At 42.3% G+C, this 16,391-nt stretch overlaps 1 protein-coding gene across 10 annotated transcripts in view; it reads left to right on the plus strand.

Moving 5' to 3' along the window:
- The window catches only part of PDE7A (phosphodiesterase 7A), a 147,506-nt gene that overhangs the window by 1,508 nt on the left and 129,607 nt on the right, over positions 1 to 16,391 (plus strand). For 3 of the 10 annotated variants that reach the window (XM_043507788.1, XM_043507791.1, XM_043507793.1), the window contains exons 2-3: positions 206 to 514; positions 13,367 to 13,587. The exons of 3 other annotated variants lie outside the window; for them this stretch is intronic. Coding sequence is in view for 3 of the 7 variants with exons in the window: in XM_043507791.1 (XP_043363726.1) it covers positions 13,585 to 13,587 (3 nt within the window). In the remaining 4 variants the exon portion in view is untranslated. The remainder of the gene's footprint in view (positions 1 to 205; positions 515 to 13,366; positions 13,588 to 16,391) is intronic. 4 more of the 10 variants (XM_043507792.1, XM_043507794.1, XM_043507790.1 and 1 more) reach the window with 3 other exon arrangements.

Genomic DNA, 16,391 nt, shown 5'->3' on the forward strand with positions numbered 1-16,391 from the left:
CTTCCGGAGTCAGTGAGCCTTTTGCTTTCTTTAGTTATTTTCAAACTAGGTATGAACAGTTCTTAAGTTTTTCTTCCCTCGAAAAGCCAAAAGCTTTCGGTGAGGCTTGCATTGTTTTCCCCATTTTATATCGAGCAGTGTATGTTCAGAGTAAAACATTGCTGTAATAGTGAGAATTTCTCCTTCTCTCCCCTCCTCCCATAAGATTCAAGCCTTAGAGGTCTAGTTGCAGTAAGACAATCTTTGGCTTTTTAATTCTCTGCATCTTCCCTGTGCATATTAAAGGGTTCACAAGATGAATAACAATCAGAGGTAAAAAACAAAATGTTGAAGAGGATTTGTTTATAAAAACCTATTCAATACAGGTGATATGAGAAAATAGGTTTTCCTTTCTACTGCTCTTTTTGTTTCTATCAATGTGCTGGTGAAGTTTTCCTGCAAATTATAATAAACAGACCTTTGCATTTTCAAAAGGACTTTATTCAGACTTCGGAGTGGAATTATAATAGAAAAGGTAAATATGTTTTAGTTGCTGACATCTTAGGGTTCTGTTTAACATTTTGATTAGGATGTTTGAGTTGTGTTTAGGTAACTTACTGATTCTTTCTCTCCCTCCCTTCCCCCCCTCCACTGAAAACACTGTCACTTGTTTGCATCTCTGCATATATTAAAAGAAAACTGAAAGTTGCTTTCCTGTCCCATATCAAGACAGCACTAGTTTGTGCAAGTGCTTATGGAGAGTAGAGTTGCTGGTCTCATTTTGTGTAATAGCAATTAGGGCTGGCAAGCGATTAAAAAATTGTGATTAAACAATAATAGAATACCATTTATTTAAATATTTTTGGATGTTTTCTACATTTTCAAATATATATTTATTTCAATTACAGCGCAAAATAAAAAGTGTACAGGGCTCACTTTGTATTTTTTATTACAAATATTTACACTGTAAAAAAAGAAATAGTATTTTTCAATTCACCTAATACAAGTACTGTAGTGCAATCTCTTTATCATGAAAGTGCAACTTAGAAACGTAGATTTATGTACAAACCCCCCCCACATTAAAAAATAAAACATTATAAAACTTAGAGCCTAAAAGTCCACTCAGTCCTACTTCTTGTTCAGCCAATCGTTCAGACAATCAAGTTTGTTTACATATGCAGAAGATAATGCTGCCTGCTTCGTTTACAATGTCACCGGAAAGTGAGAACAGGCGTTTGCATGGCACTGTTGTAGCCAGCATCGCAAGATACTTACAAGCCAGATGCACTAAAGATTCATATGTCCCTTAATACTTCAACCACCATTCCAGAGGACATGCGTCCATGCTGATGACAGGGTTCTGCTTAATAATGATCCAAAGCAGTGTGGACTGACACATGTTCACTTTCATCATACGAGTCAGATGCCACCAGAAAAAGGTTGATTTTCTTTTTGGTGGTTTTGGTTCTGTGGCTTCTGTATTGAAGTGTTGCTCTTTTAAAACTTCTGAAAGCATGCTCCACACCTCATTCCTCTCAGATTTTGGAAGGCACTTCAGATTCTTAAACATTGGGTCGAGTGCATAGCTATCTTTAGAAATATCACATTGGTATCTTCTTTGCATTTTGGCATTTGCAGGGAAAGTGTTCTCAAAATGAACAACATGTGCCGGATCATCATCCGAGACAGCTAGAACATAAAATATATGGCAAAATGCGTGTAAAACAGAGCAGGAGACATGAAGTTCTCCCCCAAGGAGTTCAGTCACAAATTTAATTAACGCATTTTTTATTTTTTTTACAAGCGTCATCAGCATGGAAGCATGTCCTCTGGACCGATGGCTGAAGCATGAAGAGGCATATGCATCTTTAGCGCATCTGGCACATAAATACCTTGCAACGCCAGCTACAACAATGCCATGCAAATGCCTGTTCTCACTTTCAGGTGACATTGTAATTAAGAAGTGGGTTGTCTGAGTGATTGGCTGAACAAGAAGTAGGACTGAGTGGACTTGTAGGCGCTAAAGTTTTACATTGTTTTGTTTTTGAGTACAGCTGTGTAACAAAAATACATTTGTATGTTGCACTTTCATAATAGAGATTGCAACTGCAGTATTTGTATGAGGTGAATTGAAAAATACTATTTCTTTTGGTTTTTACAGTGCAAATATTTGTAATCAAAAGTATAAAGTGAGCGCTGTACACTTTTTATTTTGTTTGTAATTGAAATATATTTGAAAATGTAGAAAACATCCAAAATATTTAATTTCTATTTGTATTCTATTGTTTAACAGTGCGATTAACTAAAAAAAAATAATCGTGATTAATCGCGTGAGTTAACTGCGATTAATCGACAGCCCTAATAGCAATGCATTATTTTTTTGTATGTGGTAGTGGTGGTGGTGATGGTGGTGGGATGAAAAGAATGCACGATTTAAGAATTATGGGGAAATAAACCTAAAGAGAATAACTGTAAGGAAACAAAGTAGGTCATTGTTTGGTATAATGTTGATTGTATCTATTATGCATGCAGCTTAAAGAAATACAAATTTCTTGTTTGTATGAAAAATTACTTTTTTCATTGTAATTCTTCTATCAACTGCTTTTTCTGTAATCTCAGTAATAACTGTTTTGTCACTAATGGAGTTGGCACCTTCAAGGAGTAGAGATTGAGACTATTTTTAGATTTATTTGTATTGCAGTAACTGCCAGTCTCCAACTTCAGTGTCCTGTAATGCTATGTATGTCCTGTGCAAATATAGAATGAGTCTTTTGCCTGAATAGCAGGAGTGGCTTTAGCTGGGGTCAGTGAGTGCAGTCACACCTACAGAAATCAAGCCTGAATCAGTCAGTGCACATTTTCACAGGATCCCCTTTTCAGTTTGGTGAAGCCACCCCTCTGTTATGACTTGATGAGGGGGAATCCTTTCCAGTCAGTCCCCTCTAGAGCAGTGGTGGACAACCTGTGGTCAGGGTAGTCCGCTGGCAGGCCACGAGACAGTTGGTTTACATTGACTGTCTACAGGCACGGCCGTCTGCAGCTCCCACTGGCCGTGGTTCACCGTTCCCAGCCAATGGGAGCTGTAGGAATGTAAACCAAGTGTCTTGCGGCCTGCCAGCAGATTACCCTGATGGGCTGCAGGCTGCCCACCAGTGCTCTAGAGCAATTTGGGACCCTGGTACATCATGTTTGTTGGGACCCCACCCCCTCCTGTTTCACTTTATTTTATTCAGATGTTGTCCGCCCCCCGAGCGTGGGCCCTAGTATAGTTGGCCCTTTTCCCCCCAGCCCTGCGTCCAGGAATACAACTCCCCACTTAGGGTACCAAACACCGGTAAACTCCATGTGGGCTGGGAAAGATAACCCCCAGAAGTGCTGTCAGACTACAGAAGCACCATAGCTTGCCCAGTAAGCACCATTTGCACGTGTAGGGAAAAGGGTGAGGCACATCCACATCCCAGTTTGCGAACTACCTTTTATGGTTTGAATTTTGAGTGTAATTATCTGTTGACTAGCTGCATGCTCTGACTTCTCTCCTTCAACCTCCACCTCAAACCGTCATTTTTTGCTCTCCATCCTTCCCTCTTCCTCCCTTATGTTTATTAACTCCTCCTCTTTTATTAATGCCATTCTTCTCACCCCTCATCAGTCTCCATATTTTTTTTTAAAAAATTGAAATAATGAAGGATTTGGAATCAAGTTGTCCAAGTTTCTTATCTGGGGGATGACATTCTTATTACTGCTACAGGTCTTTCCCCATATCCTCTTCCTCCTCTTTGTTGCAGCCTCTTCTTAAGTGTCAAATTAGTTAGACTCATAAACTTTAAGGTCAGAAGGGACCATTGTGATAAGCTAGTCTGACCTTCTGCACAATGCAGGCCACAGAATCTTTCCGACCCACTCCTGTAACAAACCCCTGACCTATGTCTGAGCTACTGAAGTCCTAAACTCCTGGTTTAAAGACTTCAAGGTGCAGAGAATCCTTCAGTTAAGTGCTTTGAGGCAGAGACGATCTTCATAAGATTTTATACAGTGCCAAGCAAAATGGGGACCAATCCTGATTGAGGCCTTTGTGTGTTACGATAATAATAAAGTGGCTGTATGACATTCTTCAAATTTCCTAATTTTAAGTCTAAATTATTTGTTCATATGTCTTAAAATTCTGGTATCAGGCAACACTTGAGATTTTGGTATTTGCTATTCTTTGTAAGGCTCGTGATTACTTGTTTCATGGACCTAATTGTTCTCATTGCCTGCATAAAATCTGAGTGGCTAGACTAGTAGGTTAAAATCTTCATTAATTTTAGTGCAATTTGGCTACAGTCACCAAAAACCAATTCCACTCTGTCTTCATTACCTTTTTGTCATGGGTGTAGACAGTAATACCAGGTTTTGTGCCATGTTTCAAAGGAAACTCGTTTAAAAAAACAAAACTAAACTCTTGGTTTGTAAAGTAATCTGTTTCAACCCTAAAACAAGGCTGTAGTGAAACAAAATTTTAACTCATTTCAATTTGATGTATTTGTCTTGGATAGTCAAAATTGCTCAAATTAACTGGAATTTAGTGATACTTTATAATTGGGGTGAGTAAAAGATGATAAATTGAAGTCTTCTTCCTTATGCTAGATAGAATTCAGAAAAAATTGTTACTCAGCATTTATGGCCGTTTCAAAAACTCATTTTTTTTTTTTTTTTTAAGAAAAACAAAACAACCTCCTCTAAGTAACAGAGTAGTCTTTTTAGATGACATTTGAGAGAAATGAAATGAAGACAAGTCGGCAAGTTGGGTAACAAATGTTCAAAAGTCAGTACAGTAAAATGCTTTGTCTGTTAAAGAAATTAGGTGACTTTTTACAGTGTCTCAATCAGGCACTTCAGTTTGTTCTCCCATGCTGCCCATCAGGCCCGGGAGGAGCTCCCAACAGACATCTGCAAAGCCACTTCATTGTTTTCCTTCAGATTTCTTCTTAAAACTCTTTTTCTGTGATGCCTTCTAAACATAAACAGACAAAAATCACCCTAGTTTGACAGTGGTATGGTGATTTGGGGAACCTACATACAATTTATGAATTATGGTTGATACTATGAAAATTGCTGTATCACTGAATGCCCTTGTTGTAAATGTGGAATATCTTTCCCAGACCAGGGCTAGTGGAGAGTTGTCAACTTTAATGGCTACATTCTGACAACACAGTAGTTGCATTAAGGAGAGTGCCTGAGCTGGGAAATCAATTTGGCTAAATTGGTCTGCAGGAAGGAGGTTTGGAACAGTGAAAAGTTATCAAAGACAGAACAAAGAAGCCTGGTGTAGAAGAGGGGCATATAAACTTGGGGGCGAGATACAGGAAGGCTGGGTAGGACAGGGAAGGGAATGTATTAGCCAAGGTTAGAGGAGGCCAACTGGAGAGAAGGCTCTGTGTTTCAGAGCCCAAGCCATGCACTACAACAGAAGGACTCTGTATGACCCCAGATGACACTGACCACAGCCCAAATAATGCCTAAAGAGAAGCTAGGAAACATAGGCAGTGAAATGTGTATAGGATTTCTTATTTTTGTATAGATGGGTGTATTTCTCACGCTATTCAAGAAAGAACAGTGCTGTGTATGAGTCCTGTACATAGTCTGTGTGTGTTATATGGTACACCGAGTCACATACCCCCCTGACAGGTTTCAGAGTAGCAGCCGTATTAGTCTGTATTCGCAAAAAGAAAAGGAGTACTTGTGGCACCTTAGAGACTAACAAATTTATTTGAGCATAAGCTTTCGTGAGCTACAGCTCACTTCATCGGATGCATTTGGTGGAAAATACAGAGGGGAGATTTATATATACACACACAGAGAACATGAAACAATGGGTTTTATTATACACACTGTAAGGAGTGATCACTTAAGATGAGCCATCACCAGCAGCAGGGGGGAGAAAGGAGGAAAACCTTTCATGGTGACAAGCAAGGTAGGCTATTTCCAGCAGTTAACAAGAACATCTGAGGAACAGTGGGGGGTGGGGTGGGAGGGAGAAATACCATGGGGAAATAGTTTTACTTTGTGTAATGACTCATCCATTCCCAGTCTCTATTCAAGCCTAAGTTAATAGTATCCAGTTTGCAAATTAATTCCAATTCAGCAGTCTCTCATTGGAGTCTCATTTTGAAGCTTTTTTGTTGAAGTATAGCCACTCTTAGGTCTGTGATCGAGTGACCAGAGAGATTGAAGTGTTCTCAACTGGTTTTTGAATGTTATAATTCTTCACATCTGATTTGTGTCCATTCATTCTTTTACGTAGAGACTGTCCAGTTTGGCCAATGTACATGGCAGAGGGGCATTGCTGGCACATGATGGCATATATCACATTGGTAGATGCGCAGGTGAACGAACCTCTGATAGTGTGGCTGATGTGATTAGGCCCTATGATGGTGTCCCCTGAATAGATATGTGGACAGAGTTGGCAACGGGCTTTGTTGCAAGGATAGGTTCCTGGGTTAATGGTTCTGTTGTGTGGTGTGTGGTTGCTGGTGAGTATTTGCTTCAGGTTGGGGGGCTGTCTGTAAGCAAGGACTGGCCTGTCTCCCAAGATCTGTGAGAGTGATGGTTCGTCCTTCAGGATAGGTTGTAGATCCTTGATGATGCGTTGGAGAGGTTCTAGTTGGGTGCTGAAGGTGATGGCTAGTGGCGTTCTGTTGTTTTCTTTGTTGGGCCTGTCCTGTCGTAGGTGACTTCTGGGTACTCTTCTGGCTCTGTCAATCTGTCAATACCCCATTGAGATAGTTAAACTGTAACCCAATTTCAGCACTGGTTCCAGAGTACTGGGCAGGGGGCCATGTGTCCTAAACTCTTAGGATGAAGTGCTAGATAGAGGATCTGCACCCTGAATATGTGTGTAGGGACCCCAAACCAGGGGCAAGTGATTCTGTTCAGACTCTGGGATACAGCATATGGATCCCCTCATAGTGGTCTGGAAAGTGCCCAGCAGAGGGAGCTTATCAGGGCCTTGACAAATGATTAGGAAGCTGGTATGCTGACACCGCTGTCCATCGTGCTGACCAGCATTCTTTCATTGTTTCCTTGTGCTTCCCCCGTCTGTCTGTATCTGAATACTCTCTTGTCCTATATTTAAAGTGTAAGCTTTGTTGGACAGGGACTCTTTGTTTGTGTAGTGCCTAGCTCAGTGGGATGCGGGCCCATGGCTGGGCTTCCTGGGTACTACTGCAATATATATGTCTTTTATGGCAAATGCTCCTAACATCTTCTGGACTAGATGAAATCTATTGCATCTGTATAGTTTTCTCTCGCCCTTTCCCCCAAGTCATTACGTATGCGAATGTGGCAGCTAAAATTAGAAATGTCTCTAGCTCATAAATGAGCGACACTTATTTAACTCAATTCTGTATTACACAAGCTCTTTGTAACTTCATAGCATCAGAATTCATTTACTTAAATACTAGTATCATAATATCTGAGCACCTCAGATGTTAATGAATCTGTCTTCTCAACACCCTTTGAGGTAGGAGAGCATTATCCCTGTGATGAGTTCGGTCACAGAGACCCCCTTGAGGTTATCACCTGAAGTGCTGGAATTACCTCTGAGCCTGTTTTCCACTGCCAGCTTGGGACTCCAGAACCCTGCCTTTGTTGAGCCAGACATGCTAGTCTGCTGCAACACAGACCCAGGTCTGGTCCACGCTCACAAAGCTTCAGACTTTAACCAAAAACTGCTCAGCAAGTCACTTATCTCCAGCACCGAGACACCCAGCTCCCAATGGGATCCAAACCCCAAATAAATCCATTTTACTCTGTATAAAGCTTATACAGAGTAAACTCAAATTGTCCGTTCTCTATAATGCTGATACAGAGATAAGCACATACAGAGAGATGTTTGCTCCCCCAGGTTTTAACCACTTACTCTGAAAAGTGATTTTATTAAGTATAAAAAATAGGATTTAAGTGGTTTCAAGTAACAGACAGAACAAAGTAAGTTACCAAGCAAAATAAAACACGCAAGTCTAAGCCTAATAAATTCAAGAAACTGAATACAGGTATATCTCACCCTCAGAGATGTTCCAATAAGCTTCTTTCACAGACTAGATTCCTTAGTCTGGGCCCAATCTTTTCCACTGGTACAGTTCTTGTTAGTTCCAGCTCAGGTGGTAACTAAGGGTTTTCTCATGACTGCAGCCCCCTTTGTTCTGTTCCACCACCTTTTATAGCTTTGGCACAAGGCGGAAATCTTTTCTCTCTGGGTCCCCACCCCTCCTTCTAAATGGCAAAGCACCAGGTTTAAGATGGATTCCAGTACCAGCTGACGTGGTCACATGTCCTGTGAGGCCCCAAGCCTCCATTTTTTACGGCCTGACCTACATGTACACAGGTTTCAGAGTAGCAGCCGTGTTAGTCTGTATCCGCAAAAAGAAAAGGAGTACTTGTGGCACCTTAGCGACTAACACATTTATTTGAGCATAAGCTTTTGTGAGCTACAGCTCACTTCATTGGATGCATGCAGTGGAAAATACAGTGGGGAAATTTATATAACAGAACATGGAAACAATGGTCGTTACCATACACACTGTTACGAGAGTGATCAGGTAAGGTGAGCTATTACCAGCAGTCAAGTCAATGAAGTCACACAGATGAGGGTCATTCTTGTCAGTTGCCAGTTAGTGCAAATCAAGGAGTGACTGGTTCACATTCTTTTCCGGGTGCAAGGCACACTCCATTGCTGTCAACCCATTCTCCCAATCATCACGATCTGGTTTCTTGATGTCCCGCAAAAAGATGCGACCGCCCCTCTGGTTCTGCAGCTTCATGCGTTTTTCAGCATGCTCACGCTCCTCTTGGGACTGGTGCAGGAAATACTTGGCGAAGTTCTTTAGAACCACATCATCCCGGTCAAAATAGAAAGACATACTGAGGTACACGTAGGAGACGTAGAGCTCCAGGTTGATCTGGCAGTTGGCGGGGCGGGGGGGGGGGATCCTTTTGTAGTGATAATCAAGGTGGGCCATTTCCAGCAGTTGACAAGAATGTGTGAAGAACAGTGTGGGGGGGCGGAATAAACATGGGGAAATAGTTTTACTTTGTGTAATGACGCATCCACTCCCAGTCTTTATTCAAGACTAAGTTAATTGTATCCAGTTTGCAAATTAATTCCAATTCAGCAGTCTCTCATAAGAGTCTGTTTTTGAAGTATTTTTTGTTGAAGAATTGCCACTTTTAGGTCTGTAATCAAGTGACCAGAGTTTGAAGTGTTCTCCGACTGGTTTTTGAATGTTATAATTCTTGACGTCCGATTTGTGTCCATTTATTCTTTTATGTAGAGACTGTCCAGTTTGGCCAATGTACATGGCAGAGGGGCATTGCTGGCACATGATGGCATAAATTACATTGGTAGATGCGCAGGTGAACGAGCCTCTGATAGTGTGGCTGATGTGATTAGGCCCTATGATGGTGTCCCCTGAATAGATATGTGGACAGAGTTGGCAACGGGCTTTGTTGCAAGGATAGGTTCCTGAGTTAGTGGTTCTGTTGTGTGGTGTGTGGTTGCTGCTTCAGGTTGGGGGGCTGTCTGTAAGCAAGGACTGGCCTGTCTCCCAATATCTGTGAGAGTGATGGGTTGTCCTTCAGGATAGGTTGTAGATCCTTGATGATGCGTTGGAGAGGTTCTAGTTGGGGGCTGAAGGTGATGGCTAGTGGTGTTCTGTTAGTTTCTTTGTTGGGCCTGTCCTGTAGTAGGTGACTTCTGGGTACTCTTCTGGCTCTGTCAATCTGTTTCTTCACTTCAGCAGGTGGGTATTGTAGTTGTAGGAATGCATGATAGAGATCTTGTAGGTGTTTGTCTCTGTCTGAGGGGTTGGAACAAATGTGGTTATATCCTAGAGCTTGGCAGTAGACAATGGATCGTGTGGTGTGGTCTGGATGGAAGCTGGAGGCATGTAGGTAAGCATAGCAGTCAGTAGGTTTCCGATTATAGGGTGGTGTTTATGTGACCATCGCTTATTAGCACCGTGGTGTTCAGGAAGTGGATTTCTTATGTGGACTGGTCCAGGCTGAGGCTGATGGTGGGATGGAAATTGTTGAAATGATGGTGGAATTCCTGAAGGGCTTCTTTTCCATGGGTCCAGATGATGAAGTCGTCATCAATGTAGTGCAAGTAGAGTAGGGCCATTAGAGGATGAGAGCTGAGGAAGCTTTGTTCTAAAGTCAGCCATAAAAATGTTGGCATACTGTGGGGCCATGCAGGTACCCATCGCAGTGCTGCTGATTTGAAGGTATACATTGTCCCCAAATGTGAAATAGTTATGGGTGAGGACAAAATCACAAAGTTCAGCCACCAGGTTTTCTGTGACATTATCGGGGATACTGGACAGGCTCTACATAAAAGAATAAATGGACACAAATCAGACGTCAAGAATTAGAACATTCAAAAACCAGTTGGAGAACACTTCAATCTCTCTGGTCACTCAATTACAGACCTAAAAGTGGCAATTCTTCAACAAAAAAGCTTCAAAACCAGACTCCAACGAGAGACTGCTGAATTGGAATTAATTTGCAAACTGGATACAATTAACTTAGGCTTGAATAAAGACTGGGAGTGGATGAAACATTATACAAAGTAAAACTATTTCCCCATGTTTATTCCGCCCCCCCCGCCACTGTTCCTCACACATTCTTGTCAACTGCTGGAAATGGCCCGCCTTGATTATCACTACAAAAGGTCCACCCCCCCAGCTTTCCTGCTGGTAATAGCTCACCTTACCTGATCACTCTTGTTACAGTGTGTATGGTAACACCCATTGTTTCATGTTCTCTGGGTATATAAATCTCCACACTGTGCATTTTCCACTGCATGCATCCAATGAAGTGAGCTGTAGCTCACGAAAGCTTATGCTCAGATAAATTTGTTAGTCTCGAAGGTGCCATACGTCCTCCTTTTCTTTTTACATGAACACAGAAAGGCTTACAACTAAACAGAGCCATTTACAACCAACTGTCCTGGTCAATGGGAGCATCAAGATTCTAAACCACCATTAATGGCCCACACTTTGGATAATTACAGTAGGACTTCAGAGTAATACTTCAGCTTCAGCTATAGCCTCAGATCCAAGAATAATATATTCATACAAATAGGATAAACACACTCAGTAGATTATAAGCTTTGAAATGATACCTTACAAGAGACCTTTTGCACGAAGTGTATTCCAGTTGCATAATATTCACACTTATAAACATATTTCCATAAAACATATGGAGTGCAACGTCACAATCTCTATTTTACAGATGAGGTTTGAGTCACAGAGAGATTAGAGGCTAAACCCTTTAAGCCTCTAGTTTTTTTTTTTTTTTTTTTTTTTTGAAATGCTGAATACTGTTTGTCCTTGATCTACTCTTACAGTTAACCAATATTCAATAGCATTACATCTGCACTCATTGTTGAGAATGGGAAACTTGTAGTCTATGCAAGGCTTGAGTGAATTGTGCAAAATCATACAGGAAGCTTACGTCAGAGCCAGGAAATTGAACCCAAACTTCTCAAATTCCAGTCCAGAATTATGCACAAAAATCCTTATAGCAGAATTTAGAAGTGTAGTTTATTGGACCAGGGGTCTCAAACATGTTGCCCGTGGAGTTATTTGCTGCAGCCTGCCAAGCTTCCCCCTCCCCCCCGGAGTTATTTCCTGCCGTCGCCAAGCTCCCTTCACCCACCGCTGTCCCCCCTCCCCCCAGTGCGCCACGTCCCTGCTCGTTTGTCCATCTCCAGGTGCTTCCCGCCGACAAACTCAGCTGTTTGGCGGTGCTTAGTGCTTTCCAGGAGGGAAGGGGGAGGAGCAGGGAGCTGCATGCTCAGGGGAGGAGGTGGAGAATAGGTGGGGCAGGGGCGGAGATTTGGGGAAGGGGTTGGAATAGGGACAGGGAGGGAGTGGAATTGGGGTGGGGACTTTGGGGAAGGGGTTGGAATGGGGGTAGGGAAGGGGTGGGGCCTTATGGAAGGGGTGGAGTGGAGGTGGGGCTGGGGGCAGAGGTGGGGGCTTTTGCATCTTTATATGAAAAGGTGTCAATGATGCGGTCCTCGGGCCAATGTACTAGTCCTCATGTGGCCCTCGTGGTGGTTTGAGTTTGAGATCCCTGCGTTAGACTGAGAACGTGAAGTTTTCAGCATTGTTCTACTTATGACAGTAATAACAGCAATATAAGCAAGCACCCAAGGTAACTCAATAAACCTCCGTGCCAAAGACAGTGTTTGATATCAAAAAGTTAATTACAAAAGTATTGGAGTTACCATTTCAGATACATGATTCCTATTTGATACTTAATTGCATTATAAAATGTAATAGATTTTAACTGCAGGAAACTTGCAGACAAACGTTTTGGTTCATATCTAGTCCAAAAATCACTTCTGTGGTTGCTGCTTCCTTTTTCAAGAGTGTATTGATGTCTGTCCTGCAATCTTAGAATGACTCCAAAACTGACCCTCCCCCTCTTGAGTGAGACACACAAACACATGCAACTACCATTGCACATATGGCAATCTAGCTTATGGGAATGAGATCAGGGAGAGGATAATATAATTAATCAGACTCAGGTCCTCTCTTTGTATTAATGAAGAGGAAGAGTCTTTTACCTGACTCTTTTTTTTTTTTTTTTTTTTTTTTTTTTTTAGTTATCCAAAAAGGAAGTTTACAGGGGCCATAGCCTGAAATAGCTACCTGTTACAGTCAGAAAGATGGTCACGAAGTCCACAGAATTATATTACTACTCCTTTTCCCACTAAAAATGATTTGTGGGGGAGGGAGGAAACTTCCCCTCCACCAATAGAAATCCCCTTCTTGCAGACCAAGCTGGGGGAACTCCACTACCAAAAGCTGAAACCTAATTGCAAAAAGTAAAAAATCCATACCCCACTTAAGATCAAGGAGGGAGAAGAACACACAGAAGCTGCTCCAACACTAAGAGGAAGGAAACAAAGATTGGTTAGGGTAGACTTACAGATGAGAAGTTGGGTAGTCTCTCTTCCTGTAGAAGAAGCTCATGTGTATGCAATCTCCTTCCCAAGAAGTTTTGGGAACAATTTATCCTTTCTTCAGAATAGAACACAATAAGAAGATAGCTAGATATAAACAAATTACTTCTCAAAGAATTCCCCTATAGTTAATATGCAGAATAACTTTACTCATTTTGCAATTGTTAAATTACAAAGTTTTTTACTGAGTGTATACTTTACAGTGTTTGCAGTCTGGGCAAGGACTGATTTTCATGATGACAGTGGTACTGTTTCTAGTTGTTTCTGGCTTTGGGTATACAGCTAGATAAATTCTAGATCGTATTAGGCTTGAAGGCATGAGGGTAGAGATTTCAAGCTTGTCATGTGCAAAATATTGTTTCCTTTGTTTTTTAGGTCACTGCACTGTGCTGATGGATGAGGTTATCAACATTTGGGAGGGCATGATGTTAGCATCTTTTAAAATTAGCTCCTGGTGCAGGAATCTTGTCAACTGTTACCTTGTCTTAACTTCATTTTTGGGATGGATGAGAGGTTTGCAGCAGAGCAACTTTCACAATATCAAGACACCTTAGATTTCCTGGAGCAACGTCAGTAGAGTTCCATGCCTGATTATGGTATGAATAGTGCAGTGATCACACTAGTTTAGCTCTTTCTAGTGTGGACAAAAATCTAGTATCCATGCAATTTGTTCTGCATTCCTAGTCTTTGAAACTGCGAGCTCTGGGGTATTGTTGACATCTAGGAGCCCTTGTAATGACAGACAGTTTTCCTTAAGTGGTTTGGGTCTTGCTTGTCAGCACAGATCTAGAGGGTAGTTTTGATCAATTTCTCATTTATACCAAGAGTGCTGTCCTGTAGAATACTGCAAAGTTCTGTACTGGCATTCCTGTTCAACTTGTGTTACAGAGCCCCTGGGGAGAGAGTAGGACCTTGTGGCTTAAGCTACACTATTTTCAGTGTGATGAACGACAGTATCATTTTTCATTGGGCCTAGACCAGTGGTGGGCAACCTGCGGCCCGCCAGGCCAATACGCTGGCAGGCCGTGAGACCGTTTTACATTGGAACGGTGAACTGTGGCTACTGGGAGCTGAGGGCAGCTGTGACTGTGGATGTTCATTGTAAACAAACTGTCTTGCAGCCTGCCAGCAGATTACCCTGACAGGCTGCAGGTTGCCCGCCACTGGCCTAGACAATGCATTTAATCAGTTTTCCTGAACAGAGACAGCAGTTTGGACTGAAGCTCAGTCCAGATAAAACAGGTTATGGGTTGGATTGGAAATGCAGAGGAAGCACCAGTGGAAGTAGTCAAATTTATATCTGTTTCCCAAACTGAAGGAGATACTAGCAAAGTTACTCTTGGGGGAATTCTGTCACCTGTGCATGTCCAGAATTCACATACCCTGCAAATTTTTTTCTCGGCAGAAAATACATTCTGCCAGAGAAAAGGAGTACTTGTGGCACCTTAGACTGACAAATTTATTTGAGCATAAGCTTTCGTGAGCTACAGCTCACTTCATCAGATGCATTCGATGAAGTGAGCTGTAGCTCACGAAAGCTTATGCTCAAATAAATTTGTTAGTCTCTAAGGTGCCACAAGTACTCCTTTTTCTCTTTGCAAATACAGACTAACACGGCTGCTACTCTGAAACCTGTCATTCTGCCAGAGAGGCACTGCAGTTATTCCTTTTGCCCACCAGCGGCTGCTATGGTGCCAGAACAGAGTGCAGTTGGCTCATGGGTCATAGCAGTTGGCAGCTGATAGGGAGGAAGAGAGGCTGCATTCCTCACAATGCCCTTCCCACATGTCTGGCCAGGTGAGGAGGCACTGGATATGGTGGGGACAGATAGAGCGGGCTGCACTGGGTTACTGGGGAGTCACATAGATTAGGATTCAGAAAGGCTAGTGGGGGGGGGGACTGACTGACTGGGGTGGGGGCTGAATGGGCGTGCAGGGCCACGTGGGGACAGGAGACGGCTGAGTGTGGGTGCAGGGACAAAGGGGGTGGAGGGGCAGGGGGTGACTGGGGGTACAGGGACACATGAGGATGGGAAAGGGGGGTGCATGGGGACAGAGGGAAAGTAGGGTGCAGGGACATGGGGACAGGTGTAGATGTGCCTGACTTAATAGGAGAATCTAGGTCTGCATGGGGGAGACTCTCCAAATCCCTAACAGTCATGTGTCCTCTTCCACCCTCCCAAAAAAGCCCTGTTCCATACTTCTCACACAAACACCCAGCGACCCTCCATGTTCACTACCAGGCTCCTTCCCAGCAATTACTTCCCTTTCCTGAGCTCCTCTGTTACCCCCGACTCCCTCAAGCTTCTGCACTACTTCCGATGGGTGTGGGAAATACGTTTCTGTATTGTAGTTTACATAAAAATGGCCTTACTGGGTCAGACCAAAGGTCCATCTAGCCCAGTATCCTGTTTTCTGACAATGGCCAGTGCCAGGTGCCCCAGAGGGAATGAATAGAACAGGTAATCATCAAGTGATCCATCCCCTGTTGCTCATTCCCAGCTTCTGGCAAACAGAGGCCAGGGACACCATTCCTGCCCGTCCTGGCTAATAGCCATTGATGGGCTTATCGTCCATGAATTTATCTTTTTTTTTTTTTTTTTTTTTTTTTTAAACCCTGTTATGATCTTGGCCTTCACAACATCCTCTGGCAAGGAGTTCCACAGGTTGACTGTGCGTTGTGTGAAGAAATACTTCCTTTTATTTGTTTTAAACCTGCTGCCTATTAATTTCATTTGGTGACCCCTAGTTCTTGTGTTATGAGAAGTAGTAAACAACACTTCCTTATCTACTTGTAGTAGATAGTTTATATGTATTATTACTTAAAGTTCTGTATTAATATGCCTAGTAAGAAATGTATTTGTTTAAAAATATTTCCTGAATCTCTTTTGTTGTCTGTATTGTTACAGACATACTTGTTAACAGGTATTTTGAAATTACCAAAATAATTGAAATTGGCATGATTATATAGTGTTGTTTTTGCCAAAAAAGATGTAGAATTTTTAATATTTTGGCACACAATTTCCCCAGGAGTACAAAGTGTACTTAGGTTTGTATGTTGGGTCATCTTGGATCTTGAGATGTACAGGTAGTCCACATAACAGGAGTGCCCAACAGCTTTTTTTTTTTCCTCATAAGAACGGCCACACTGGGTCAGACCAAAGGTCCACCGAGCCCAGTATCCTGTCCTCTGACAGTGTCCACTGTCGGGGCCCTAAAGGGAATGAACAGACAGGTTATCATCAAGTGATCCATGCCCTGTCACCCAATCCCAACTTCTGGCAAACAGAGGCTTACCCATTCTGGCTAATAGCCATCTGGCTATCTTCCATGAATCTGTTTTAGCTCCCTTTTGAATCCTCATCTGTGCTTAAAGATAAGGTTCTAACTTTGTTTCTAGA

This window comes from Dermochelys coriacea, chromosome 2 (assembly GCF_009764565.3).
Source record: "Dermochelys coriacea isolate rDerCor1 chromosome 2, rDerCor1.pri.v4, whole genome shotgun sequence".
Taxonomy (NCBI): Eukaryota; Metazoa; Chordata; order Testudines; family Dermochelyidae; genus Dermochelys; species Dermochelys coriacea.